The sequence below is a fragment of the Scyliorhinus canicula genome, chromosome 28 (genome assembly GCF_902713615.1).
Source record: "Scyliorhinus canicula chromosome 28, sScyCan1.1, whole genome shotgun sequence".
Lineage (NCBI taxonomy): Eukaryota > Metazoa > Chordata > Chondrichthyes > Carcharhiniformes > Scyliorhinidae > Scyliorhinus > Scyliorhinus canicula.
In genome coordinates this window covers 2,481,981-2,509,531 of record NC_052173.1, presented here as the reverse complement: position 1 = coordinate 2,509,531, position 27,551 = coordinate 2,481,981, and the positions used below count along the sequence as shown (strand labels likewise).

Sequence of the window (27,551 nt, the reverse complement as noted above, 5' to 3'; positions counted from 1 at the left end):
CCACATCACTTCCCCAAATCAACCCTGCTTGAACAAATACTCTAAACAGGACAGAGACAGCTCCAACAATAGTGCAATTTAAGTCATACAAAACGAAATAGCAGGCACTGTCAACCATTCCTGTCTGAACGCAGAAAGAGATTGCAAAAATTCCCTGAAAAACACCCCCCATATCCGAACCATTCTAACTATTCTCTTTTTCTAACAAAACTCAAACACAAAAGCGAAAAAGAGACATGAAGAGAAAAAAGACAAAAAACACAAAAACCAAGATACAAAAGCATGAAAAACATGCAGGCATCTGTCAGAAACAAGAGAGAAAGAATTAAAAATTCCAACACGAGTCCAAGAGTCCTCAGCTCGGGATCAGTCCTTGCCTCTTTGCAAAGTCCATCACCTCCTCGGGTTCCTCGAAATAATGGTGCTGGCCCTCGTGCATAACCCACAGTCGCGCCGGATAGAGCAGCCCAAATTTGGCTGCTCCTTTCCTTGATATCTTTTAATAACCTAGTATTGGGTGTGCTGGGCAATTTTAAAATTTGAAGATTACACAAAAATTGGAAGTATTGTCATCTGAAAGAGGGATAGTAATGCACTTCACGAGGATAGAGATAGACTAGTGAAATGAGTGAACACAAAGAAAATGAAATTAAATGCCAAGAAATCTAAAGTTTTGAATTTTCGTAGGAAATCAAGGAAGGGCAATATAAAAGGGTGCAATTCTAACCAGGTTGAGGAACAGAAAGACATGGGGGGTATATGTGCACAAATGTAAGTGGCTGGGAAAGTTGAGAAAATGGTTAAAAAGACATACAGGATCCTGGGTTTTATAAACATGCATAAAAGAGTACAAAAGCAAGGTCGTTATGGCAAACCTTTATAAATGCTGGTTTCCCTCAATTGGTGTATTGTGTCCAATTTAGGTCAGTGCACGTTAGGAAGGATATGAAGGCTTTAGAGGTGCGGAAATGATCTGTGAGCATCGTTGCAGAGATGAGGGACTGCAGTGACGGAGATAGATTCAAGAAGTCGGGATGTTATCCTTTGAGAAGTGAAAGTTTAGAGGAGGTTTGATAGAGGTGTTCAAACTCATGAGAAGTCTAGATAGAGAGAAACTGTTCCCATTGGTGGAAGGGTTGAGAACCAGAGGACACTGGTGAAGAGATATCATTTGCAGGGCTACAGGGAAATGACAGTGGGTGGGCATGTGGGGTGGGGGGGGGGGGGGGGGGAGTGGACGCAGAAAGAAAGAACTAGCTGAACTGGAAAGGGCCGTCAAACACATGGCAGGCTAAATGGCCTACTTCTGTGCTCTATTCTATGATTCAACATTAAGAATTCAGATTCTCAAACTCACATGAGAACTCATTTTCTCTGGATGATTAGTCCAGGCCCCTAAATTATTAATTCACTAACATTAGCACAGGGCTAAATCGCTGGCTTTGAAAGCAGACCAAGGCAGGCCAGTAGCACGGTTCAATTCCTGTACCAGCCTCCCCGAACAGGCGCCGGAATGTGACGACTAGGGGCTTTTCACAGTAACTTCATTTGAAGCCTACTCGTGACAATAAGCGATTTTCATTTCATTTTCATTTTATTACCACTACATAGAGATGAATTACTCTTCTGTGGCTAAAATTGATGGAGGAAGGATGTCCAAATAAAAACAAATACACAACCCCTCTGGGACGGCAACATGTGTCTCTTGCTTTAACACCTACCATATTCCTGAAGCTGGCACTGGTGGTTTTTGTAGCATTGCTAGACTCCAATAAGCTGATATTGTTCATGATCTCTCCTGTATTTTCACTGGAACAAAGGATATGATAGCTTCACATTTTTGAAGTATATAAATAGCCAACATATGCAAATTAAATCAAACTTTTCATAATGGACACAGAAGAAAATCTATGACCACACCAAGACTTTAACATACCCTAGGGCACAGAAGGACTACGGAATAATAAACTTATAAATCAATAAACCCACAACAATGCTTCCTTGGCTTACCTGTTGAGAACCTACTTGGGTCAGCCATGGGCCTATGGATTAAGTGTTGTGCTACCATTTTATATCAAATATTCTGCCAGCATTCACTATTTAGCCTCACATTTGAATAATGTTATCTTATTTGAATAACGTGGGTGGTACAGTTGTCAGTACTGTTGCTTCACAGCACCAGGGTCCCAGGTTCGATTCCCGGCTTGGGTCACTGTCTGTGCGGAGTCTGCACATTCTCCCCGTGTCTGCGTGGGTTTCCTCCGGGTGCTCCGGTTTCCTCCCACAAGTCCCGAAAGACGTGCTTGTTAGGTGAATTGGACATTCTGAATTCTCCCTCCGTGTACCCGAACAGGCGCCGGAATGTGGCGACTAGGGGCTTTTCACAGTAACTTCATTGCAGTGTTAATGTAAGCCTACTTGTGACACAAATAAAGATTATTATTATTATAATGCCTTTGTGGGAGGCAGTGGAGACTTGCTGACACCCGTGGAATTGTATCCCAGCATCCCATCTATAGAAGTGGAGGGGCAAGGCATGGAAAAAAAATCCATTTTGAATTTCATCTACTTTTCTTTCACATTCATTGAAGTGTGTAACCATAAAACTGACTTAAATTTTGGAAACTTAATAAATTGTGAATAAATTCTAAAATTCTGTTAAAATTCCTGTATTAAATATAGCATGTTGGTATCTTTCCTATTACACGAGATTAAAACTCCCATTATATCAGGTTTATTTCATGCCCAATGCTCAGAAGCATCAGACCATAATATATTACACAGGAAACAGCATATCCTTCATGTATTGTAAAGGGAAGGAGACCCTATATGTATTACGCAATGAACAAATGCATACATATGGGGGTTGAAATTGTTCTTACCTGTGTATGTTCCCATGCTGTCTCATAACTCTGGCCTGTTGTTCTGTAATGATTATGGCTTTCACAACAGGAGGCTTTGTTGGGACATTTAACTTCATTCCAAGCAAAAAGCGAACAGTTGAAGAAAACTTACTTTGAGTTTTTAGTACCTGTGGAGGTTGCTTTTCCACAAGGAATGCACTGCAAAATAATGGAAACCGGTTAAAATAACCACTTAGTATTGATTATGATGGGTTCAATATTAAAATTTATTAAAAACACTGTTTATTAATTCTTCTTTGTCCCTGTCAATCTCGCTGCCACTTGTGACTCTGGGAGATATGTGACAGCAGCTGAGAGAAATGACTCTCTCTCTCCCTCCTGTCGGACAGCCATTAGCCTCTACTTAATGCCACTTCACAGTAGCCGAGACCAAGGACTGTGTGCAGAATTAATGAATAGGTGTGCATCAGTAACAAACACACTGACACACACACACACAGGCTGAGGGGCAGAGCTGTTTAGCAGTAACAGCTTTCAGGCCTCACTACTGCCTCATCACATTGAGTCTTGTTGAAATAGACATTCAAACACCTGATACAAAATGTTGCCAGTGCTCCTGCATTCAGATATCCTGTTCGCAGTGAAGGTTAACCGCTACATCCCAAATTACTGGGCGAAATTCTCCGCCCCCCACGACGGGTGGGAGAATAGTGGGAGGGCCTTCCCGACATTTTTGCCGCCCTCCCGCTATTCTCCCCCCCCCCCCCCCCGCCGAAGTCCCGACCCGAATCGCTGCCGCCGTTTTTTTACGGCCGGCAGCGATTCTCAGCTGTCCGATGGGCCGAAGTCCCAGCCCTTTCCGCCGTTTTTACGAACGGCAAACACACCTGGTCTTGCCGTTCGTAAAAACGGCGTCACAAACTCGCTATTAATAACCATGGCACCGATTGGCACGGCAGTACCACGGCCGTGCCAAGGGTGCCATGGGCCTGCGATCGGTGGGCACCGATCGCGGGCAGCGGGCCCGATGCCCGCGCACTACTTGTCCTTCCGCCGCCCCGCAGTATCCATTCGCGGGGCGGCTGAGGGGCAACCCGGCCCGCGCATGCGCGGGTTTCGCGCAAAAACGCGATGACGTCACCCGCGCATGCGCGGGTTGGAGTCTTCCAAACTGCGCATGCGCGGCTGACGTCATATGACGCGTCAGCCGGCGCTAACTCCGGCAAGCGGGCTTAACAATTTTCGTTAAGCCTGTCTTGCCGGAGCCTACGGCGTCGGGCTGCTAGCCCCGACCGGGGACCAGAATCGGTCCCCGGTTGGGAAGGGGCGCGCTGCCGTAAAACCCGCCCGGGTTTTACGGCAGCTTTACGATTTCTCCCGTTTTGGGAGAATCGCGCCCACTGTGTTTTGCGCAAGAGGAGGTAGTTGGTGCTGTACATGTATTATAGATTGTGTCTGGAATGTAGAAGGACAGTTCATTCACAAAATAAAAAATTTAACTATCGCTTTAGATTGCACTTCCTCTGCATTGGGACCCTGTTCCACAGGAAGGGTTTGCTTTATATCAGGACACAAGTTGAATGCAGAAAATCGGATTAATTTGCGCTTGCAGCTTTAATTGAATACAAGAACATAAGAAATAGGAGCAGGAGTGGGCAAGGCAGTCCCTTGAGCCTGCTCCATCATTTAGTGGTACAAGCAATGTGGTAATAAAGGAGTTACCTTCTGACCAAGTTATTGAATAAGGAAGAGAGTTTCTCGGGTACTCCTGATATCTGGTCACTAGCAATGTCTTCACATGTGCTAATTAGCCCAAGTTCTTGCTGAATCTGACAGTTCATTTCTGCAAGTTTATCACACCTGGAATAAGAGCAGACTTTGTCATAAATATTTACGCCTAAATAATGAATCAAAAGAACACACTGAGAATTCTACCAACGGAAGCATTGGAATGCTCAGACAATAGAACCGAAGTTAGCATTCCAAATGAAGCCCAACATTTCAGCTTTCCTTGGGGAATACCCTTCTCCAGTTCTACCTGAGTGACTGCGATGAACGAGCACCTTGTCACACAATTGCAGCACAAGCTTTCCATCAAGCACCTTAAAAGAAAATAACTGATGTACGTACTGATGCTGGTACGACTGAAGTGCTAACTATCTTAAACAGGAACAAAATCTCTCAATGTTTCACCAACTACCAAAAGAGCTAAATCACCCTCAGTGGGCATCTTGTCATTAATTTAGAGTCTTCCAGCAATCCGGAGTATCATAGCAATTCCTTGAACACAAATGGGTATGTGGTTTGGAGGAGGATGCTCAACCCTCTTTAAACAAAGAAACACTGAGGTAGATAGACAGGTTACATCCACAGTTCATACCCAATCTGTGCTCAAACAACTGATCTCAGCCAGGGCAATGATCAGGGCACCACAACTGGCTTTAGTGGCCCTAGGCTACAGAAAGAGAATGAGTGAGTGAGGAAGAGAATCGGCTTGGATTTCCATTCCTATTGTCAACAGGTGCTGGGAAAAGCAGATGTGTAAATATTAGCAAGGACGATATGGTGCTTGGTTCTAATGCTTTTCAGAAGCAAATAATCACCTGATACCCACCAGGTTTCATGGGTGAAGAATGGTGACTTAGACAAGGCACTAGAATGCTGCCAATGTCTCCAGAACTATCCTAGAATTCAGGGGAGGAGACATTGACATTTGGTGGAGGGAATCGTATAAAAAAATCAGATTATGTTAATTATATATCTTAAATGTTTATTTCTGAAACAAGCACTGCATATGTTGTCTCATTAGCAAAAACTACTAAACCTATTTTTATATTATCCAAATTAGGTATGTTTTCACATCACTAAAATTGCACTTTCCAAATCAATCTTTTTTTATAAATTTAGAGTACCCAATTCATTTTTTCCAATTAAGGGGCAATTTAGCGTGGCCAATCCACCTACCCTGCACATCTTTGGGTTGTGGGGGTCAAACCCACACAGACACAGGGAGAATGTGCAAACTCCACACGGACAGTGACCCAGGGCTGGGATTCGAACCTGGGACCTCGGCGCCATGAGGCAGCAGTGCTAACCACTGCGCCACCGTGCTGCCCTGTCAATCTTTTTTTTAATGACATACTGAGAGGATTTAGGGGTAGGCTTTAGAGTAAACAGTTGTGTGTGCAACTGCATCACATATTAAGAAAGAGCCACCATGGCTGAAACTAATATATTATTTTTTTTCTAAATTTAGAGTACCCAATTTATTTTTTCAAATTCAGGGCCAATTTAGTGTGGTCAATCCACCTACCCTGCACATTTTTGGGTTGTGGGGGCGAAACCCACGCAAACACGGGGAGAATGTGCAAACTCTGTTCAAAAAAGGGAATAGGGATAACCCTGGGAATTACAGGCCAGTTAGTCTTACTTCGGTGGTCGGCAAAGTAATGGAAAGGGTACTGAGGGATAGGATTTCTGAGCATCTGGAAAGGCACTGCTTGATTAGGGATAGTCAGCATGGATTTGTGAGGGGTAGGTCTTGCCTTACAAGTCTTATTGAATTCTTTGAGGAGGTGACCAAGCATGTGGATGAAGGTAAAGCAGTGGATGTAGTGTACATGGATTTTAGTAAGGCATTTGAAAAGGTTCCCCATGGTAGGCTTATGCAGAAAGTAAGGAGGCATGGGATAGTGGGAAATTTGGCCAGTTGGATAACAAACTGGCTAACCGATAGGACTCAGAGAGTGGTGGTGGATGGCAAATATTTAGCCTGGAGCCCAGTTACCAGTGGCGTACCGCAGGGATCAGTTCTGGGTCCTCTGCTGTTTGTGATTTTCATTAATGGCTTGGATGAGGAAGTTGAAGGGTGGGTCAGTAAATTTGCAGACGATACGAAGATTGGTGGAGTTGTGGATAGTGAGGAGGGCTGTTGTCGGCTGCAAAGAGACATTGATAGGATGCAGAGCTGGGCTGAGAAGTGGCAGATGGAGTTTAACCCTGAATAGTGTGAGGTTGTCCATTTTAGAAGGACAAATATGAATGCGGAATACAGGGTTAACGGTAGGGTTCTTGGCAATATGAAGGAGCAGAGAGGTCTTGGGGTCGATGTTCATAGATCTTTGAAAGTTGCCACTCAAGTGTGATCAAGGCCTATGGTGTGCTAGTGTTCATTAGCAGAGGGATTGAATTTAAGAGCCGTGAGGTGATGATGCAGCTGTACAAAACCTTGGTACGGCCACATTTGGAGTACTGTGTGCAGTTCTGGTCGCCTCATTTGAGGAAGGATGTGGAAGCTTTGGAAAAGGTGCAAAGGCGATTTTACCAGGATGTTGCCTGGAATGGAGAGTAGGTCTTACGAGGAAAGGTTGAGGGGCAACTTGATAAGAGGTTTATAAGATGATCAGGGGAATAGATAGAATAGATAGTCAAGGACTTTTTCCCCAGTGGAACAAACCATTGCAAGGGGATATTGGGGGGGGGAGAGAATGTCAGAGGTAAGTTCTTTACCCAGAGAGTAATGGGGCATGGAATGCACTGCCTGTGGAAGTAGTTGAGTCGGAAACATTAGGGACCTTCAAGCGGCTATTGGATAGGTACATGGATTACGGTAGAATGATGGGGTGTAGATTAATTTGTTCTTAATCTAGGACAAAGTTCGGCACAACATTGTGGGCCGAAGGGCCTGTTCTGTGCTGTATTTTCTATGTTCTGTGTTTTTTTTTGTTCCACATGGACAGTGACCCAGAGCTGGGATCGAACTTGGATCCTTGGCCCAGTGAGACAGCAGTGCTAACCACTGTGCCACCGTACCGCCCCAATATATTATTTTTAAGAATCAATCTGTTTTTGTGTGTTCATAAACTGGACGTTTATCAAGGTATTTTCAGGTGTATTCAGGTTTGCTTTTTGATTAGATTTGAGAATGTCGGGCAAGCCAAGAAATGCCTATTTGAAATGTATCTGTATGAAGCTCATATATTGCCATTCAAATTCTGCTTCACTACATTTAGATTCTACTCCATGACATAAAAGTGACACACTGATTGATAATCTGTTTTGGCTGCACTGATCCTCCATAAATAGGAAATTATACAGACGTCCAGGACGTCTTTTGGTTTGGGGCCTGATTTAGTTAACTATAGTAAATTGAAATGCTGTCTGCTGTCTCTTTCTATAGCTCAGCAAGGAATGCCAGTGGCAGACACAGTTACTATAGCATTTGGATACTCAAGCATCTGATTACTGAAATAATTCTGTGCCACCAGTTTCTGTATTAGTTTGTTGGCGTGGTGTATATATCAAGACTTAGTGTTTGCAAATTTACAAGCAGTTATAAAGGTTGCATACTGGTAGATGGCACTGAAATGAACTCTCAATACATCAAATTAGTAAAGTAAATGACCATAGCATGCTTTCCCCTTGGTGATGATTTAACCTGAGGATCGCCACACCTCAGGCGAGGGCAAGGTTGAGAAGGCGGGGCTTTCATGAATAACCTCAGCTGGTACAGCAATTAAGCTCACACTGTTGGTCTCGCTTCGCATCACGAACCAGCTGCCCAATCAGCTGAGCTAAACCAGCCCCAGGCCAGTTCAATTCAACTAAATTCAATTCCCATACCTTCTGAGGTTATCCATGAAGGCTCCGCCTTCTCAACCTTGCCCCTCGCCTGAGGTGTGGTGATCCTCAGATTATATCACCACCAGTCAGTTCTCCCCCTAGAAAGGCGAAAGCAGCCTATGGCCATCTGAGACTATGGCGACTTTACCTTTACATCAAATTACAAGAGACCCATCAAATTAAGACTCTTTCTTCTGCTAGTTCAGTCCACTCATTTTGACTCTAGTGCCAGTGTCCCTTTCTCTCAGGTTGCCTGCATTTGGTGTAAATACAGTATTTGTAGTCTTACACCTGGTCAAACATCAATTTGTGAATTTAGTGCTGGTTCCCCACTCTCCCCTTTGACTCTGTTGCACATGCTATGTCAGTGAGACACCAGGAGTTGGAACAGTAAACCGTAATGTCTGTTCTCAATGCTGCTACCCCACTGGTAATCCTATCGTAAACTCCTGATCTCCAGCGGTTTACAATTCCCAAGGGCAAAGAAAAAGCAGGAAACTTGCAAATTCTATGATGACAAGTCAAAAGGACAACATCAGTAAAGCTTTGTTGGAGTCAGAATGGGGGGGGGGGGGGGGGGGGGGGGGGGGGGGGGGGGGGGGGTACAACAAGGATGTTGGGAAAGTTTAGAAATACACACCCTACACTGTACCTGAAGCACATGTGAGGAGCCTGAAAGAAATAGGCAACTGGTGCAATTCTGAAGAGTAGTAATATTCAATGAAATTTGACATTGGTGGCCAGGACTACAAAGTTTTAATCTAACAAGGTACTCAATACATAAGTACGCCACTGTTTATGAGAGTAGGATTGAGACTGTTCCTTGGTGGGTGGCCCTTCTGTACGCCCTGCAGTCAAGAGGCAAGTTTGAAATAACATCTATAAATACTTATTTTTAATAAATACAAAGTGATCAACTACAGGCTCATCATTCAACAGAAAGTGATTTGGCAATATATGTATCAAATTTCTCAAGTTATTTCTAATCCTGCAACACTGACATAATGAAAGAGATGAACAATCTATCATTCCGCCAAAATTTCTACCATTACTTATGAACAAGTGGGCATTTCCAGTCAACTTTAATTCAGTGCATCTTAATTTGACATTTTGCGCCTACGTGCCAATTTATTTGTAAAATACTGCGCACTAAATGGACTGAATCTGGTTCCTCACCATTCCTGAAGTGACCCCAGGTTGTCCTCAAAGTAGGCACCATTTCCTGACAGCTGCAGTCGTCGTTTCCAGTCCTGAATCATATTCAGCACAAGGCCCTGGACCTGCTCCAGAGATCCCACCGCTTCCAAGATGCTGTAATTTCTCTTCTGTTAAAAAGCCATTCAAAAAACCCAAAAGATTCATTGTTAGCCTTAAGGCACGTTTACCCTATTAAGTGGGTTCCAGGGAGCAACACTCAAACAACTTCTGTCTGCCAATGTGTTTTGTGCTTGCTCTCCCCATGGGCTTGTTGGAGCCAAACCAGAGGACAGAGACCAATTTATCTCTTCATGCACAGGCATCACACATTGCTGCAGATCACGATGGCCGATATTTAATGTTCAGTGCCAGGCAAAATATAAAGATAAAGAAGCTACCATTCATTCAACATGCCTAGCTTTGTTGACATATGGCTGGAACATAGAACATAGAACAGTACAGCACAGAACAGGCCCTTCGGCCCTCAATGTTGTGCCGAGCCATGATCACCCTACTCAAACCCACGTATCCACCCTATACCTGTAACCCAACAACCCCCCCTTAACCTTACTTTTATTAGGACACTACGGGCAATTTAGCATGGCCAATCCACCTAACCCGCACATCTTTGGACTGTGGGGAGGAAACCGGAGCACCCGGAGGAAACCCACGCACACAGGGGGAGGACGTGCAGACTCCACACAGACAGTGACCCAGCCGGGAATCGAACCTGGGACCCTGGAGCTGTGAAGCATTTATGCTAACCACCATGCTACCCTGCTGCCCCGCTGGAGAGGGGTCTTTTTTTGTATATCGACTTATGTAAACACTCTACCACACGAAACTCATGAATCGCAAAGCAAAGGCAAAATAATAAAACAGAATAAAACAGAATAAATCAGGAGGCATATGATAATTGGGAGGCATGCATTCAGCTACAAATTAGTTTGAGGCTTCCTCCCACCCCCAACCCCATTCAGCTTGTGTTTTTTTCTATTTACAACAAACTTAAATGAATAAAAGATTTATACCCAATTTAGTTCACCGTCCCCGCCCCTTGTGGCAATTTAGCCCATAAACCTCTTTGTAAAGTTCCTGCACAATTTTCTAAGAGCTCTGGCATTATAGTGAGTGAGAGTTCCTGTGTTCTGGAATACTGCACCACAAACTCAAAAAGTAAGCACCAATTAGTGGTTCACAACCATTTTAATTTAGAGTTTCTTTATGGTGTACCATCTTTTCCCCTTTTTTCCTGCTCCCCAATCATTTACTTTTTCCAGCTTAACATTGGCAAGACCAAAGCCATTGTGATCGACAAAATTTCCCCTTTCCAATTGCTTCCCTATTGTTTTGCAATCTGTGTCTCATCTGATAATAAAGAATTCATTATCCAATTTGTAACTAAAATCAATATTTTCCCGCTGTAAATATGCCCAATCTCCATACTTCCACCCCACTGTAACTGAAATATTCCATAATGCTTTCACCTCCAAGCTCAATTTCTTTACCCCTCCTATGCTATAGGAGCCCCTCCCATTAGGGGCTGTTTAGCACAGGGCTAAATCACTGGCTTTGAAAGCAGACCAAGCAGGCCAGCAGCACGGTTCGATTCCCGTACCAGCCTCCCCGAACAGGCGGCGGAATGTGGCGACTAGGGGCTTTTCACAGTAACTTCATTGAAGCCTACTCGTGACAATAAGCAATTTTCACTTTCACGTTTCAAATATTCACTTTATTCCAATAGACACACTAACTCATCCAAACATCTGCCACTGCATCCTACCTTGGACTAAATTTGATTCATCTCACCCTTATCTTAATGATATCCTTACACACAATACGTTGATTTCAGAATCCTCACCCTTTTTTAAAAGATTCTTCCACAGCCTTGGCTGTGAGGAGGTTTCATACCTGTGAAACCTCCTCAAGCATTATGTTCAAGTTCACACCTCTGTTCTTCTAACTCTAGTCTGTGTTCTCTCCCCAGTTCACCATTCATGGCAGAATCTTCAGCTATTATGGTCCTGCAACCCTTTATTCTTTTCCTGAACCGCCCCACTTTACTTCATCTCTCCAACTTCAAAAGCCTCAAAACTTCTGTCTCTTCAGCATCTTCTCCTTAATGCAGCTTAGTGTCTGTTGTCATAAGCCCCCCCCCCCCCCTTGCCCATTTTGTGAAGTGCCTTGGGACGTTTCGCTGTATAAGGCGCCATATAAATGCAATGTTTTGGCTGCAATTGCCAATTCAGTACATTATTACTGCATCACAGTGACACAAAAAAAATCAGCAAAAGCTTTTGGATGGTTGCCTAATGCCTAGGCAGACATAGAACAAGTTAATACTACTGAGACAACCGAAAGTCTTCAAGGAAGCTTTGACCATATAACTTACTCAGATGACTAGTTTTTAAAAATATCCCATAACTTAAAAAGGATCCTCACTTTGAATAATTTGAGTGTTGTATAATCAAATGAGCTTAATCCAGTCGGCAATCAAGGTAATCAGACTATTTGCATTCTTCAAACTGCTATTAGTGACAGTAAGCCAATTCTCCCTTTGCATATTATTTTCACTTGTTCAAAGACACCATAATGTGTCAGTTTAAAATCGTTTCTCAACTTACATATGTTAACTGAAGAAAATAGAAAGAATCCAAATTTTTTTTGCTAGTTCAGTCGTTTGCACAGTTGCCACAATGCAAAAATATAAAAAACATAAACAAGGAACTGTTCTGGGGGGAGGGGGGGGGTGACAAATTGGTTAGCACTGCTGCCTCACAGCACCGAGGACCTGGGTTTAATCCCAGCCCCGGGTCGCCGTCCGTATGGAGTTTGCACATTCTCCCCGTATTTGCGTGGGTCTTACCCCCACAACCCAAAGCTGTGCAGGGTGGGTGGATTGGCCACGCTAAATTGCCCCTTAACTGGGGGGAAAAAAAATGACTTGAGTACTTTTTTTAAAAAATGTTTTAAAAGGAAATGTTTGGGACCATTCTGTCCATCCAGAATAGAAAGTGCCTAATCCATTGACAACTTGCAAAATCCATAAAGGTCTAGGTCTATAATCCAGTCAAGAGTACAGAGGCTGTTTGCTTCATGTTGGAAATGCTGATGAGAATAGGAGAAAAGTTTTGAGGGCGTTCTGGGTAAATGTCTTTTACATTAGGTGATGCTGTTGTTATGAAACAGGATCAATTTAGGGAAGATATTTGGCGAAGTAACAATGATTAGGGATGTATAATGAAGTAGCGCTTTAGAGCATGTCCAAATCCAGTCTAGATCAATGGGATAAAAGTTTCTCTACCATTGGAGGGATCCCAAATGAAAGGAGTGGGGGGGGGGGGGGGGGGGGGGGCACAACTTAATTCCAAGTGGATGTTTCATTAACAGCATTAAACATACAAGATTTTAGCACAATTCACCAATCTCACTTCAAAGCTGGTGAGGGAAACCGTACTGTTCCAGGAAAACCTGGGGCTGATACACATGGTTGGGGAAGATGAAAGGAAAACTTTGCTCTGCACATGTTTGTTTCCTGCTGATACTGGGTGTGAACTACATAAACATGTGTACTTCTACGTTTCATCTCATTGGAGAGCAAAAATGGTTGCCACTTCCTTGTATAACATATGCAAGAATTGCTGCGAGTGCCCCAAGAATTCTGGATCTCATCACAATGTGGTGACTCATGTTGGCATGTGTTACTCAAGACTCAGCTATGATGAAACATCGTCAAATAGTTTATCTCGGCTCAAACTCAAAGAATTGGTGGGCAGAGGTGCTGTTTCCCAGTGGGGGCAGTATAAAGGATTAATTGAGTTAATTCCTGGACAGTGTATAATCCTGGACAGTGTATAATGGAGATTTTCCTTGTCTTTTGGGGGGGGGGGGGGGGGGGGGGGGGGGGGGGGGGAAATGGACAAAAGAGATCAAATAATATATTTCATGAACAATTACTACATAATGAAGGATTATCCTTTTTAAAGATGCAAGTATCGGATCAAAATAGAAAAGACTGAGCAGGTAGGTGTGCAGTTACCTCCACACTGCTATTGTCTTTGCACACTCCCAATGCAGCTAAGGGGTAGGCTAATCCAAAGACATCCCGTACATTAAATCAAGCCCAAAACTAAATCAGCAGCAGCCAGTTTCCCAGATCCAAAACGTTGCATAATTTATAATGCATTAATGCTGCAGTCTTTCATTTGCGCTTGGCATGAATTTAAGCCACAGTGAACTAGCCATCAGATATTCTTGTAAAACGCAGTGCAGTGTGCCAAATGGTAATTGGTATGGAGGAAAAGGCACACACCACCATACCTTGCAATTGAAACTTTTCCCTGCAGTCATCTGACAGAATTGCTGCCGGTGTAAAACTTTCCCAGCAAATATACTTGCCATGCAGTCACGAATTCACTCAAAATCATTTCTTCCATTCAACAAGCAACTTTTCTTCCTAAACTGAAGATGTAAACCTCTTAATTAAGCTTCTCAATTTATTGGCAAGAACATAAAATAAGAGAGAGAGAACTTCAAACTGTCCTCTGATCCATGCATTATTCCAAATCAAAACAAAGCACCAGCTGCCAATGCTACTCTAGAACTGGAGGTCAGCCTGAAGCAATTAGCCTAGTGGCGTTCTCTCTCGCCTAGGGCAAAGAACTTGCAGCAGCTCAGGCTCAGAAGCAGCTTTGACTGCTGATCAGCAGAAGCATAAATAGACGTTGGCACGTAGTGACGAAAATATGTGCATTTATATTGCGCCTTATCATGTCTCTCAGAAACGTCTCAAGGTTCTTCACATGTTTTGCTTTGAAGTGCATTGACTGTTGCGTAGGCAAATGCAGCAGCCATTTTGCGCACAGGAAGATTCCTCAAACAGCAATCAAATGAATGACCAGTCCATCTCTTTTTGTTGGTGCTGCTTGGCAGGAAGAATATTGACCCAGCTCATCTTGAGAACTCCCTGATCTTTTTCAAATCATGCACTCACCTGAGTAGAAAGTCTGACCCAGAGAAGAACTAGCAGTGTTCACTCAATCCTGTTCGGGGATGTCAGTCATGGTTTTGAGCTCAAGTCCTCGAATGGGGCTTGAACCCAGAACATTCTGACTCAGAGAAGAGTGCGCAACCAAACGCCCACAGTTCACATTGGGCAGGGGTGACGTTTCAGCTTGTTCAGAAACTGAATTTCAAACCTGTCTTCAATGGAAGACAATTAGAATCATTTGTAAGCAAGCCCAAAACTCCTTTGGACCTCAGCAATGCAATCAGATTACTGTCACATTTTTGCCAAATAACCATGAATGCAAGGCATTACATATTCAGGTTATATCAGCTTCAATCCAATAATTGGACCCAACATCGAATGAATCAGATGGAAGTCCTTGGTCAACTGGGGCACTACCACACGCTTGGCTCCACATTTGCCGAGTTCCAGTCAAAATAAGAGACTCGAGCAAGTGTCACCTGGCAAATATAAAGTAGCAGAGCTATTTAATGCCACTTCATTCCCATTGCAATTGCTGTTGGATTTACAGGAGGATTTCCCTAAAAGCACAAAAGATTACTGCATATCCAGAAACACATCTGTCTGAAATATGACAATTCTAGATGGCCTCTGAAGGACACATTTTTCAAATTCTAAGACTGAAAAATGGCAGTTGAGGAGAGTATCCCAGAACACAAGATAGTTAAGCAGTTGTCCTAAATAAGCTCAGCATGCACCATTCGCCGAGGCTGCTAGTTAATGGTATAAGAAGGGGCAGCCCTGTGACTTGAGGGATGTGCTTCTTCCAATTGTGGTTCCAGGTAAACCTGTAAGTCTCTAGCCTAACAGATGGTTTTAGCTATAAAAACAGGAGCCAGTGCTCCATGCTGGCACCCTGCCTGAAGTTATAGAACATAGAACAGTACAGCACAGAACAGGCCCTTCGGCCCTCGATGTTGTGCCGAGCAATGATCACCCTACTCAAACCCACGTATCCACCCTATACCCATAACCCAACAACCCCCTCTAACCTTACTTTTAGGACACTACGGGAAATTTAGCATGGCCAATACACCTAACCCGCACATCTTTGGACTGTGGGAGGAAACCGGAGCACCCGGAGGAAACCCACGCACACACGGGGAGGACGTGCAGACTCCACACAGACAGTGACCCAGCCGGGAATCGAACCTGGGACCCTGGAGCTGTGAAGCATTTATGCTAACCACCATGCTACCATGCTGCCCCTAACTGATTAGGCAGTTAACTGGTTATCTGATTAAATGCCAGAACCCATAAGCCTTGGCTTGTCACCCAACATTTACACTTTCTGCACTTAGGAAACCAGGGGCTGGTTTAGCTCACTCAGCTAAATCGCTGGCTTTTAAAGCAGATCAAGCAGGCCAGCAGCACGGTTCGATTCCCGTACCAGCCTCCCCGGACAGGCGCCGGAATGTGGCGACTAGGGGCTTTTCACAGTAACTTCATTGAAGCCTACTCGTGACAATAAGCAATTTTCATTTTCATTTCATTTTCAGTAGTGTGTGTCCCTATGAGAGCAATTGTACATCTCAGGCAAATGGAAACTCTACTTAAGGATTTCAACAGCTTGGGTTAGAGACTCTTAAAACACATTGGTGGGTTTCCATGCATATAGAGATACTCAGTGCCTCACAGCGCCGAGGTCCCAGGTTCGATCCCGGCTCTGGGTCACTGTGTGGAGTTTGCACATTCTCCGTGTGTCTGTGTGGGTTTCACACCCACAACCCAAAGATGTGCAGGGTAAGTGGATTGGCCACACTAAATTGCCCCTTAATTGGAAAAAATGAATTGGATATTCTAAATTTATTTTAAGAAAATGTTGAGATACTCAGGTAACCAAAAGCACATTGCCACAGTTTGGTGGGAAGTAGAACTTCAAGTAAGGTAGTGTTGCCATAGTCCTAGGTGACCATAGGCTGCTTTCCCCTTTGAGGGGGGAGAGCTGACTGGTGGTGATTTAACCTGAGGATCACCAAATCTCAGGCGAGGGGAAAGGTTGAGAAGGCGGGGCCTTCATGAATAACCTCAGCTGGTACGGGAATTGAACCATGACAATGGCACCAACCTCCAGGAGAAGCCTCAGATCTGTTCATTTTCAAGGAATCATTCCATAAACATTTTCTTAGCTTGGCCAACAGCTTTTTTTATACTAACAGAAGTAAGCTCACCCTTCGGTGATCGTCCCACGTACTCTTTTGTTGGTTTATGTGCTCCTCCCTCTTGGTGTATTCTGGTCGTGGGCTACTTGCTTGCTGCAAGAGGTGCGGAGCTAAAATAAAAACAGTACTACAATAAGCCTCAGACAGAAAAATACTTCACTAAGCACACAATTTCTTGCTTTTGTTCATGTTCCTAACTTGACTTCTCTGCAGATAGTGAATACGCTGCCATTTTGTAGTCAGCCAATGGCAACTACTCAGGTATAACTCTGTCCTCGGACATTCCTGCTGGGAAACCGCATGACCTCAGCTCGCTCATCATCACTCCCATCAGGGATGAACAAAAGTGTGGCAAAATGGAGTTCAACCCAGATCCATACCACAGAGACTAAGTGAGGGGGGGGGGGGGGGGGCAGGGCATGTGTGGCTGCAGGCAGACAGATGGGGAAAGCAGGCTGGGGGCCAGTGAGAGCAGGAATGGCAAGGTGTGGAGGGAGGGAGGGAGGCAGGCAAACAAAGCGGCTGGCTGTGCCAGTTTGGTGGGGAGTTAGAGGGAAGAGCAGGTGGGAGACGGACAGCATGTGTGTGCGCGTGTGGGACATATGGGGCAGCGGCACAGTCTGACAGCAAGAGAGGCAGAGACCCAGAGCATGTGCAGAGATGTACATACAGGACAGATAGATAGGCTGCAAGGCAGGTCCATGGCAAGGGAAAAAATGGGGGTTCACATGGGAAGGATGCATGCAACAAGAGAAAAATATGAAAAAGCAGATGGGCATGAGTTGTCGGGGGTTCAAAAGCGACAGAGAGGCATTTGTGTACACAAAACACATAGGTGACACACATACTCCATTATACAAATAGCTTAGAATGACAATGAAAGAAATAAGAGCATCTTTTTGAATCCAACACATGGCATGTCCACACAATGCCGAGCAATGAAGCCAGGAGATGTTGAACTATGTAGCATGGTAGCACAGTGGTTAGCACAGTTGCTTCACAGCGCCAGGGTCCCAGGTTCGATTCCCGGCTCGGGTCACTGTCTGTGCGGAGTCTGCACGTTCTCCCCCCGTGTCTGCCTGGGTTTCCTCCGGGTGCTCCGGTTTCCTCCCACAAGTCCCGAAAGACGTGCTGTTAGGTGAATTGGACATTCTGAATTCTCCCTCTGTGACCCGAACAGGTGCCGGAATGTGGCGACTAGGGGCTTTTCACAGTAACTTCATTGCAGTGTTAATGTCACCCTACTTGTGACAATAATAAAGATTATTGTTATTAAAACAGTAAAATACAAGTCAGATGTAAGGAAGTTCTTCCCATAGAGTGATGAACACAGATTGGACGACTGACGAAGAGAGTAATGGAGACAAAAATGATGGAACCACTTTAGAAACACACATGTTGCAATGGAGAAGTGTAGGATCTTTATGGATGAATTAATTACTTTGCATTTAAAGTCCTTCCTCATCTTCAATGATCTTGTGCTTACAATGCTCCACCAGAAACAGTAACTGTCCTCTCTGTCCCGGTGTCAGCAGATCTCCTTTGTGTTTCTAGCATTATTGGTGAAGTTCTGATGGAAGTACAACATCTTAGTTAAGCACTGACCTAATAAAGACATTCTGATGAATGAGTCCAATTTATATAATGATTTTTAGGAAATTTTCCAAATGTTAAATATTCTCATATGGGTGTAAAGAATTGGTTCATTTGATGCTGCCAAATTGGGTATGACTTGCTAATTTAGCACAAGTTGGCATGGTAGTCAATTCACCTAGACTGGAAATATGTTTCAGATTAGATAGAGTCAGAGGGGTACATTCTCCCGCCCCGCCCACTGCAAGAACGCCACGGGCAAGGCGCTTACAAAGGGGAACGCCATTGACCTCAGGCAGAATTCTCTGATCGCCGGGCGGACGCAGCCGGAGAATCCTGCCCATAGAGGTTTACAGCATGGACACAGGCCCTTCGGCCCAACTTGTCCATGCTGCCCAGTTTTTACCACTAAGCTAGTCCCAATTGCCCGAATTTGGTCCATATCCCTGTATACCCATATAACTGTCCAAGTGCTTTTTAAAAGACAAAACTGTACCTGCCTCTACGTCCCAGACACTCACTACCCTGTGTGTGAAATAATTGCCCCTCTGGACCCTTTTGTATCTCTCCCCTCTCACCTTAAACCTATGCCTTCTGGTTTTAGACTCCTCTACCTTTGGGAAAAGATATCGACTATCTACCTTATCGATGCTCCTCATTATTTATAGACCTCTATAAGTTCATCCCTAAGCCTCCTACTCTCCAGGGAAAAAGTCCCAGCCTATCCAGCCTCTCCTTATAACTCAAACCATCAAGTCCTGGTCGCATCCTAGTAAATCTTTTCCACAATCTTTCTAGTTTAATAATATCCTATAATAGGGTGACCAGAATTGTACACATTATTCCATGTGTGGTCTTACTAATGTCTTGTACAACTTCAACAAGATGTCCCAACTCCTGTATTCAATATTCTGACCAATGAAACCTAGCAATGCTGAATGCCTTCTTCACCACCCTGTCCACCTGCGGCTCCACCTTCATGGAGCTGTGAAATGAAATGAATGAAAATCGCTTATTGTCACAACTAGGTTTTGAATGAAGTTACTGTGAAAAGCCCCTAGTCGCCACATTCCGGCGCCTGTTCGGGGGAGGCTGTTACGGGAACCTGTAGATCTTTTTGTTCTGTAACTGTTCCCAACTCCCTAACATTATGCCTCCTTCTTCCTTTTGACCAGGGCCTCAATATCCCAAGTCATCTAGATTTCCCTACTTTTACCAGCCTTGCCCTTCACTTAAAAGGAATGTGCCTACCCTGAGCTCTGGTTAACAAACTTTTGAAAGCCTCCCACTTACCTGCCAACAGACTCCCCCAATCAACTTTTGAAAGTTCCTATCTAATACCATCAAAATTTGCCATGCCACAATTTAAAATTTTAACTTTTGGACCAGACCTATCATTCTCCATAGACATCTTAAAACTAATGGAATTATGGTCAGTGGAACCAAAGTGATCCCTCACTAACACTTGTGTCACCTGCCCTCCCATATTTCCCAAGAGGAGGTCAAGTTTTGCCCCTCTTTAGTCAGGCCATCCACATACTGAATGAGAAATTCCTCCTGAATGCACTCAACAAATTTCTCTCCATCCAAACCCCTAGTGCTATGGTTGTCCCAGTCAATGCTGAGAAAGGTAAAATCCCCAACTATTGCCACCCTATTTTTGCGGCCGCTATCTGTAATCTCCTTACATATTTGCTCCTCAATTTCCCGCTGACTAGTGCAATCCTAACAAAGTGATCTCTCCCTTATTTTTCAGTTCTACCGTATAGACTCAGTGGGCGAACTCTCGGATGTTTTGGTACGTTGAACTTTGTACAATCTGCTTCATACTCACACTGGTAACATGGTTGAAGCTGCTGCTGCTCCTGGTCAGGAACTTCATTCATTTGCTGAATAGCACTGCGGTACATCTGAATGGTCTTGATTAAGTCATTCACCAGGGTGAGCTGCTGTAATACATTTTCATCTTCCTGTTTTATCCTTTCATTGCTAGTGGCCAGAACAGGTTGGGTTGGCAAGCTGACAGTTGGAACAACACCGCCCTGCAAAACAAAACAAAAGAAAATATCTAAGACCCAAAACTGGTTTAGTATTTACTCCAACTTGGTTGAATGTGCATATTTCATTTGTTACTTCCTTCCATGGGAGTACAAGAATGATTATATATTCTTCTATTTTACAAATGCTCTTATTTGAATAACTGGGTCAACTTTCCCATACCAGCAGGTAGCTTGGTATGTCCTTTGGAAATAACCTTTAAATGAACGACAACACATTACAAGTTCAAACATTCAGCAGTCTGATTCGTTGTAAGATAGATTGAAACATAACAGACTATTGTGGCCCTTGTTAATAATAACTGGGGACTTTCTCACATTTCCAGTGTTAAAACTGCCTCCAAAAATATGCTCCTCATTATTTTATAGACTCTATAAGTTCACCCCTAAGCCTCCTACTCCTTCTTCCTTTTGTGACCACCCATGATTTGAATCCTTCTCTTACACCTAAGGAGACCTTAACATCGTCTCATACCAAAAAAAAGCTCCCTATTTGACAACGGACGCACGTTATTGTTTCTCCTATTACAACCTTTCTTGTCTCTCTCTTGCAAGGGCCCTTCCTGTTGATTGTCTTAGTTCCTGGGTGGGATTCGCCGATGGAGAGTCAGTGTCCGCGCCGTCGTGAACGTCGTCGCGTTTCACGACAGCGCAAACGGGCCGCCGGCAGCATAGATTCAGGCCCCGAAAAGAGGCCAGCAGCGGGGCCACGAGAAACACGGTGAGCGTGGCGACAAAGCAGTGTCATCATCGCGTGACGCCCGGATGATGCCACGCCACGTAATTTAATGTGCGCGATTCGCACACAGACCCCAACACAGACCCCGCCGTGCCGCTCCCAGGTTCCAGGACAATGACCTGGAGGCATTGCCGGACGCAGTTGAAGAGCACAGGGCAATCCTGTGCCCAAGACGTGGCCACAGGTACCCGGCCAGTACAGTCAAGCGCAGCTGGCGTGAAGTGGGCATCGCCGTCAGCGCTGTGGGGCAGACCCCCCGCTCGGGAAAGCAGTACAGCACTACCGCAAGAAGGTCCACAACCTCACGAGGGCTGCCAGGGTACGTACATAGAACATAGAACGATACAGCGCAGTACAGGCCCTTCGGCCCTCGATGTTGCACCGACATGGAAAGTCAAAAACTAAAGGCCATCTAACCTACACTATGCCATTATCATCCATATGCTTATCCAATAAACTTTTAAATGCCCTCAATGTTGGCGAGTTCACTACTAGAACATAGAACATAGAACAGTACAGCACAGAACAGGCCCTTCGGCCCTCAATGTTGTGCCGAGCCATGATCACCCTACTCAAACCCACGTATCCACCCTATACCCGTAACCCAACAACCCCCCCTTAACCTTACTTTTATTAGGACACTACGGGCAATTTAGCATGGCCAATCCACCTAACCCGCACATCTTTGGACTGTGGGAGGAAACCGGAGCACCCGGAGGAAACCCACGCACACACGGGGAGGACGTGCAGACTCCACACAGACAGTGACCCAGCCGGGAATCGAACCTGGGACCCTGGAGCTGTGAAGCATTTATGCTAACCACCATGCTACCCTGCTGCCCTACTGTTGCAGGTAAGGCATTCCACGGCCTCACCACTCTTTGCGTAAAAAAACCACCTCTGACGTCTGTCCTATATCTATTACCCCTCAATTTAAGGCTATGTCCCCTCGTGCTAGCCACCTCCATCCTCGGGAGAAGGCTCTCACTGTCCACCCTATCTAACCCTCTGATCATTTTGTATGCCTCTATTAAGTCACCTCTTAACCTTCTTCTCTCTAACGAAAACAACCTCAAGTCCATCAGCCTTTCCTCATAAGATTTTCCCTCCATACCAGGCAACATCCTGGTAAATCTCCTCTGCACCCGTTCCAAAGCTTCTACGTCCTTCCTATAATGAGGCGACCAGAACTGTACGCAATACTCCAAATGCGGCCGTACTAGAGTTTTGTACAGCTGCAACATGACCTCATGGCTCCGGAACTCAATCCCTCTACCAATAAAGGCCAACACACCATAGGCCTTCTTCACAACCCTATCAACCTGGGTGGCAACTTTCAGGGATCTATGTACATGGACACCGAGATCCCTCTGCTCATCCACATTACCAAGAATTTTACCATTAGCCAAATATTCCGTATTCCTGTTATTCTTTCCAAAGTGAATCACCTCACACTTCTCTACATTAAACTCCATTTGCCACCTCTCAGCCCAGCTCTGCAGCTTATCTATGTCCCTCTGTAACCTGCAACATCCTTCCACACTGTCTACAACTCCACCGACTTTAGTGTCGTCTGCAAATTTACTCACCCAACCTTCTGTGCCCTCCTCTAGGTTATTTATAAAAATGACAAACAGCAACGGCCCCAGAACAGATCCTTGTGGTATGCCACTCGTAACTGAACTCCATTCTGAACATTTGCCATCAACCACCACCCTCTGTCTTCTTTCAACTAGCCAATTTCTGATCCACATCTCTAAATCACCCTCAATCCCCAGCCTCCGTATTTTCTGCAATAGCCGACCGTGGGGAACCTTATCAAACGCTTTACTGAAATCCATATACACCACATCAACTGCTCTACCCTCATCTACCTGTTCAGTCACCTTCTCAAAGAACTCGATAAGGTTTGAGAGGCATGACCTACCCTTCACAAAACCATGCTGACTATCCCTAATCATATTATTCCTATCTAGATGATTATAAATCGTATCTCTTATAATCCTCTCCAAGACTTTACCCACCACAGACGTGAGGCTCACCGGCCTATAGTTACCGGGGTTATCTCTACTCCCCTTCTTGAACAAAGGGACCACATTTGCTATCCTCCAGTCCTCTGGCACTATTCCTGTAGCCAATGATGACATAAAAATCAAAGCCAAACCTCAAGAGTCCCCCCCTCCCCCCCCCCCCGGAGGGAGAGTGGGCACCACGTTGCACCCAACCCACATGGGCACCACACCGCCCTTGCGAGCTGCCATGGCGTGGTGCCCCCCCCCCCCCCCCCCCCCTCAATCATAATGTTGCCAACAACTGCGTGTCTTCCTGCTGACCGCCTAACTCTGATGCTCCCCCCCCCCCCCCCCCCCCGGCTGCAGGACAAGACAGCCCATAACCATAGTGACCGTGCAAGAACATGAGCAGAGGGCTCTGGACCTCGCTGGGGGAGCCGCCATCCAGGAAGTAGCGTCATGCCAGATCGGAGGCGCAGGAACAAGTGAGACTCCCCTGCCTGGCTACACTCCCTCAGCCCATCATCTCCCCCTCCACCCAATAACCCCCCTTCACACTCCACCCCCTCACACTGCCCCCTCCACCCCCTCACACTGCCCCCTCCACCCCCTCACACTGCCCCCTCCACCCCCTCACACTGCCCCCTCCACCCCCTCACACTGCCCCCTCCACCCCCTCACACTGCCCCCTCCACCCCCTCGACCCCCCCTCCATCCCCCCTTAACCCCCCCTCCATCCCCCCTCCACCCCTTCCATCCCCCCTCCACCCCTTCCATCCCCCCCCCTGAACCCCCCCTCCACCCCCTGAACCCCCCTCCACCCCCTGAACCCCCCCTCCACCCCCTGAACCCCCCCTCCACCCCCTAACCCCCCCTCCACCCCCTAACCCCCCCTCCATCCCCTAACCCCCCCTCCACCCCCTAACGCCCCCCCCCTCCACCCCCTAACGCCCCCCTCCACCCCCTAACGCCCCCCCCTCCACCCCCTAACGCCCCCCCTCCACCCCCTAACGCCCCCCCTCCACCCCCTAACGCCCCCCCTCCACCCCCTAACCCCCCCTCCACCCCCTAACCCCCCCTCCACCCCCTAACCCCCCCCTCCACCCCCTAACTCCCACTCACTCTCCACTCCCTCACACTGCCCCCTCCACAGTAACAAGCCGAGTAGGATGGCTTTGGATGGACCAGCAGCAGAAATTTATCGGTGCTGTGTTCTGGTTAAAAAATCAGCAGTGCTTGTGCACGCACAGTAATCCTAAACACACCAGACATGGGTAAGTGGATGTGTTCCTCCAGGGAGAGAATAAGCTCTTCATATTCAGCAAGCAGAAAATCTACCCGTGTGGATTTCTCAGTATTTAAAAAATTCATTTTTACGGGATGTAGGCTTTGCTGGCTCGGCCAACATTTGTTGCCCATCCCTAATTGCCCTGGAGAAGATGGTGAGCTGCCTTCTTTAACCGCTACAGTCCATGTGGTGTAGGTACACCCGCTGTGCTGTTAGGGAAGGAATTCCAGAATTTTGACCCAGCGACAGTGAAGGAACGGCAATATATTTCTAAGTCAGGATGGTGAGTGACTTGGAGGGAAACTTCCAAGTGGTAGTGTTCCCATGTGTCCACTGCCCTTGTCCTTCTCGATGGTAAAGATTGTGGGTTTGGAAGGTGCTAAGGAGCCTTGGTGAGTTCCCGCAGTGCATCTTGTAGATTATGCTACTGTGTGTCTGTGGGGAGCGGATGTTTATGGAATGGGTGCCAATCAAGCTGGCTATTTTGTCCTGGATAGCATTGAGCTTCAGTGTTGTTGGAGCTGCACTCATCCAGGCAAGTGGAGAGTATTCCATCACACTCCTGACTTGTGCCTTGTAGATGGTGGACAGGCTTTGGGTGGTCAGAAGGTGAGTTACTCTCCGCAGGATTCATAGCCTGACCTTCTCCGGTAGCCACAGTATTTATACAGCTAGTTAGTTCAATTTTTGGTCAATGGTAAACCCCAGGATGTTGATCGTGGGGGATTCAGCAATGGGAATACCACTTAATATCAAGGGGCGATGGTTTGATTCTCCATTATTGGAGATGGTCATTGCCTGGCACTTGTGTGGCATGAATGTAACTTGCCACTTGTCAACCCAAGCCTGGATATTGTCCAGGTCTTGCTGCAATTGATTTCAAGGGCAGCAACTCTCACCTCACCTCTGGCATTCAGCTCTGTTGTTCATGTTTGAACCAAGGCTGTAATGAGGTCAGGAGCTGAGTGACCCTGGCCGAACCCAAACTGAGTGTCCGTGAGCAGGTTATTGCTGAGTAAGTGCCGCTTGATAGCACTGCTGATGAGTCCTTCATCACTTTGCTGATGATGGAGAGCAGACTGATAGGGCGGTAATTGGTTGGGTTGGATTTGTCCTGTTTCTTGTGTACAGGACACACCTGGGCAATTTCCCACATTGCCGGTTAGATATCAGTGTTGTAGCTGTACTGGAACAGCTTGGCTAGGGGTGCGGCAAGTTCTGGAGCATGCCTTCAGTACTATTGCCGGAATATTGTCAGGGTCCATAGCCTTTGTAGTATCCAGTGCCTTCAGCTGTTTTTGATATCACGTGGAGTGAATCGTATTGGCTGAAGATTGACATCTGTGATGCTGGGGACCTCCGGAGGAGACCGAGATGGATCATCCACTCAGCACTTCCGGCTAAAGATTGTTGCTAATGCCTCAGCCTTGTCTTTTGCACACGGGCTGGGCTCCTCCATCATCGAGGATGGGGATATTTGTAGAGCCTCCTCCTCCAGCAGTGAGTTTTTAATTGCCCACCATTCACAACTGGATGTGGCAGGACTACAGAGCTTAGATGTGATTTGTTGGTTGTAAGATCGCTTAGATCGGTCTTATCACGTGGTGCTCATGTTTGGCGCACAAGTAGTCCTGTAGCTTCACCAGGTTGACATCTCATTTTTCGGTCTGCCTGGTGCTGCTCCTGGCATGGCCTCTTCATTGAACCAGGGTTGATCCTTTGGATTGGCGGTATTGGCAGAGTGGGGGATATGCCAGGCCATAAGGTTACAGATTGTGGTGGAATACAATTCTGCTGCTGCAGTGTCTCATGGATGCCCAGTCTTGAGTTGCCAGGTTTGTTCTGAGTCTATCCCATTTAACACGGTGGTAATGCCACACAACATGACGGACGGTATCCTCAATGTGAAGACGGGACTTTGTCTCCACAAAGACTGTGCGGTGGTCACTCCTACCGATACTGTCATGGACAGATGCATCGACAGCAGACAGGGTGGTGAGGATGAGGTCAAATATGTTTTTCCCTCTTGTTGGCTCCCTTACCACCTGTTGCAGATCCAGTCAGTGTTGAGGACTCGCAGGGCAGCTCCCACCCGACTGAATACCACTGTGCCACCACCCAGGAATGGTGATAGTGGTGGCTGGGACATTGTCTGTAAGATATGATTCTGTGGGTATGACTATTTCAGGCTGTTGTTGGGCTGGTCTGAGAGACAGCTCTCCTAACTTTGGCACAAGCCTTCAGATATTAGTAAAGAGGGCTTTGGGGTTTCTGTTGTCGTTTCCAGTGCATAGGTCGATGCCGGGTGGTAGCGGTTTTGATATAACTGAGTGGACTTGCTCGGCCATTTCAGAGGGCACTTAAGAGTCAACAACATTGCCACACGTAGACCTGAATGCAAATTTCCTTCTGAGTTTTTTTTAAAATGACAATCGACAATGGTTTCATGGTCATCGGTAGACTTTCAGATATTTATTGGATTCAATTTCCACCATCTGCCATGGCAGGATTCGAACCGGGATCAGCAGAGAATTACCTTGGATCACCAGTTAAGTAACAACACCATTATGTCACTGCCTCCCCCTTGGTTTGGATACTCAAATGTTTTCTGTTTTTTTTATTTTAGATCATCCAATTCATTTTTTTTTCCAATTAAGGGGCAATTTAGCGTGGCCAATTAAGCTAGGCACATCTTTTGGGTTGTGGGGGCGAAACCCACACAAACACGGGGAGAACGTGCAAACTCCACACGGACAGTGACCGGGATCAAACCTGGGACCTCAGCACCGTGAGGCAGCAGTGCTTACCACTGCGCCACCGTGCTGCCCTTGGATACTCAAATGTGATGGCTAGCTGACCAGGTTCGGCACAACATCATGGGCCAAAGGGCCTGTTACATAGAACATAGAACAGTACAGCACAGAACAGGCCCTTCGACCCTCGATGTTGTGCCGAGCAATGATCACCCTACTCAAACCCACGTATCCA

At 45.9% G+C, this 27,551-nt stretch overlaps 1 protein-coding gene across 4 annotated transcripts in view; it reads right to left on the bottom strand.

Annotated features, from left to right (window-relative positions):
* Positions 1 to 27,551, bottom strand: part of LOC119958200 (signal transducer and activator of transcription 5B-like) — a 233,156-nt gene that overhangs the window by 63,523 nt on the left and 142,082 nt on the right. For all 4 annotated transcript variants that reach the window (XM_038786579.1, XM_038786582.1, XM_038786578.1 and 1 more), the window contains 6 exons: positions 20,302 to 20,509; positions 16,884 to 16,984; positions 9,663 to 9,811; positions 4,587 to 4,724; positions 2,883 to 3,062; positions 1,722 to 1,809 (listed from right to left, as the gene is read on the bottom strand). In XM_038786579.1, coding sequence (XP_038642507.1) covers positions 1,722 to 1,809; positions 2,883 to 3,062; positions 4,587 to 4,724; positions 9,663 to 9,811; positions 16,884 to 16,984; positions 20,302 to 20,509 — 864 coding nt within the window. The remainder of the gene's footprint in view (positions 1 to 1,721; positions 1,810 to 2,882; positions 3,063 to 4,586; positions 4,725 to 9,662; positions 9,812 to 16,883; positions 16,985 to 20,301; positions 20,510 to 27,551) is intronic.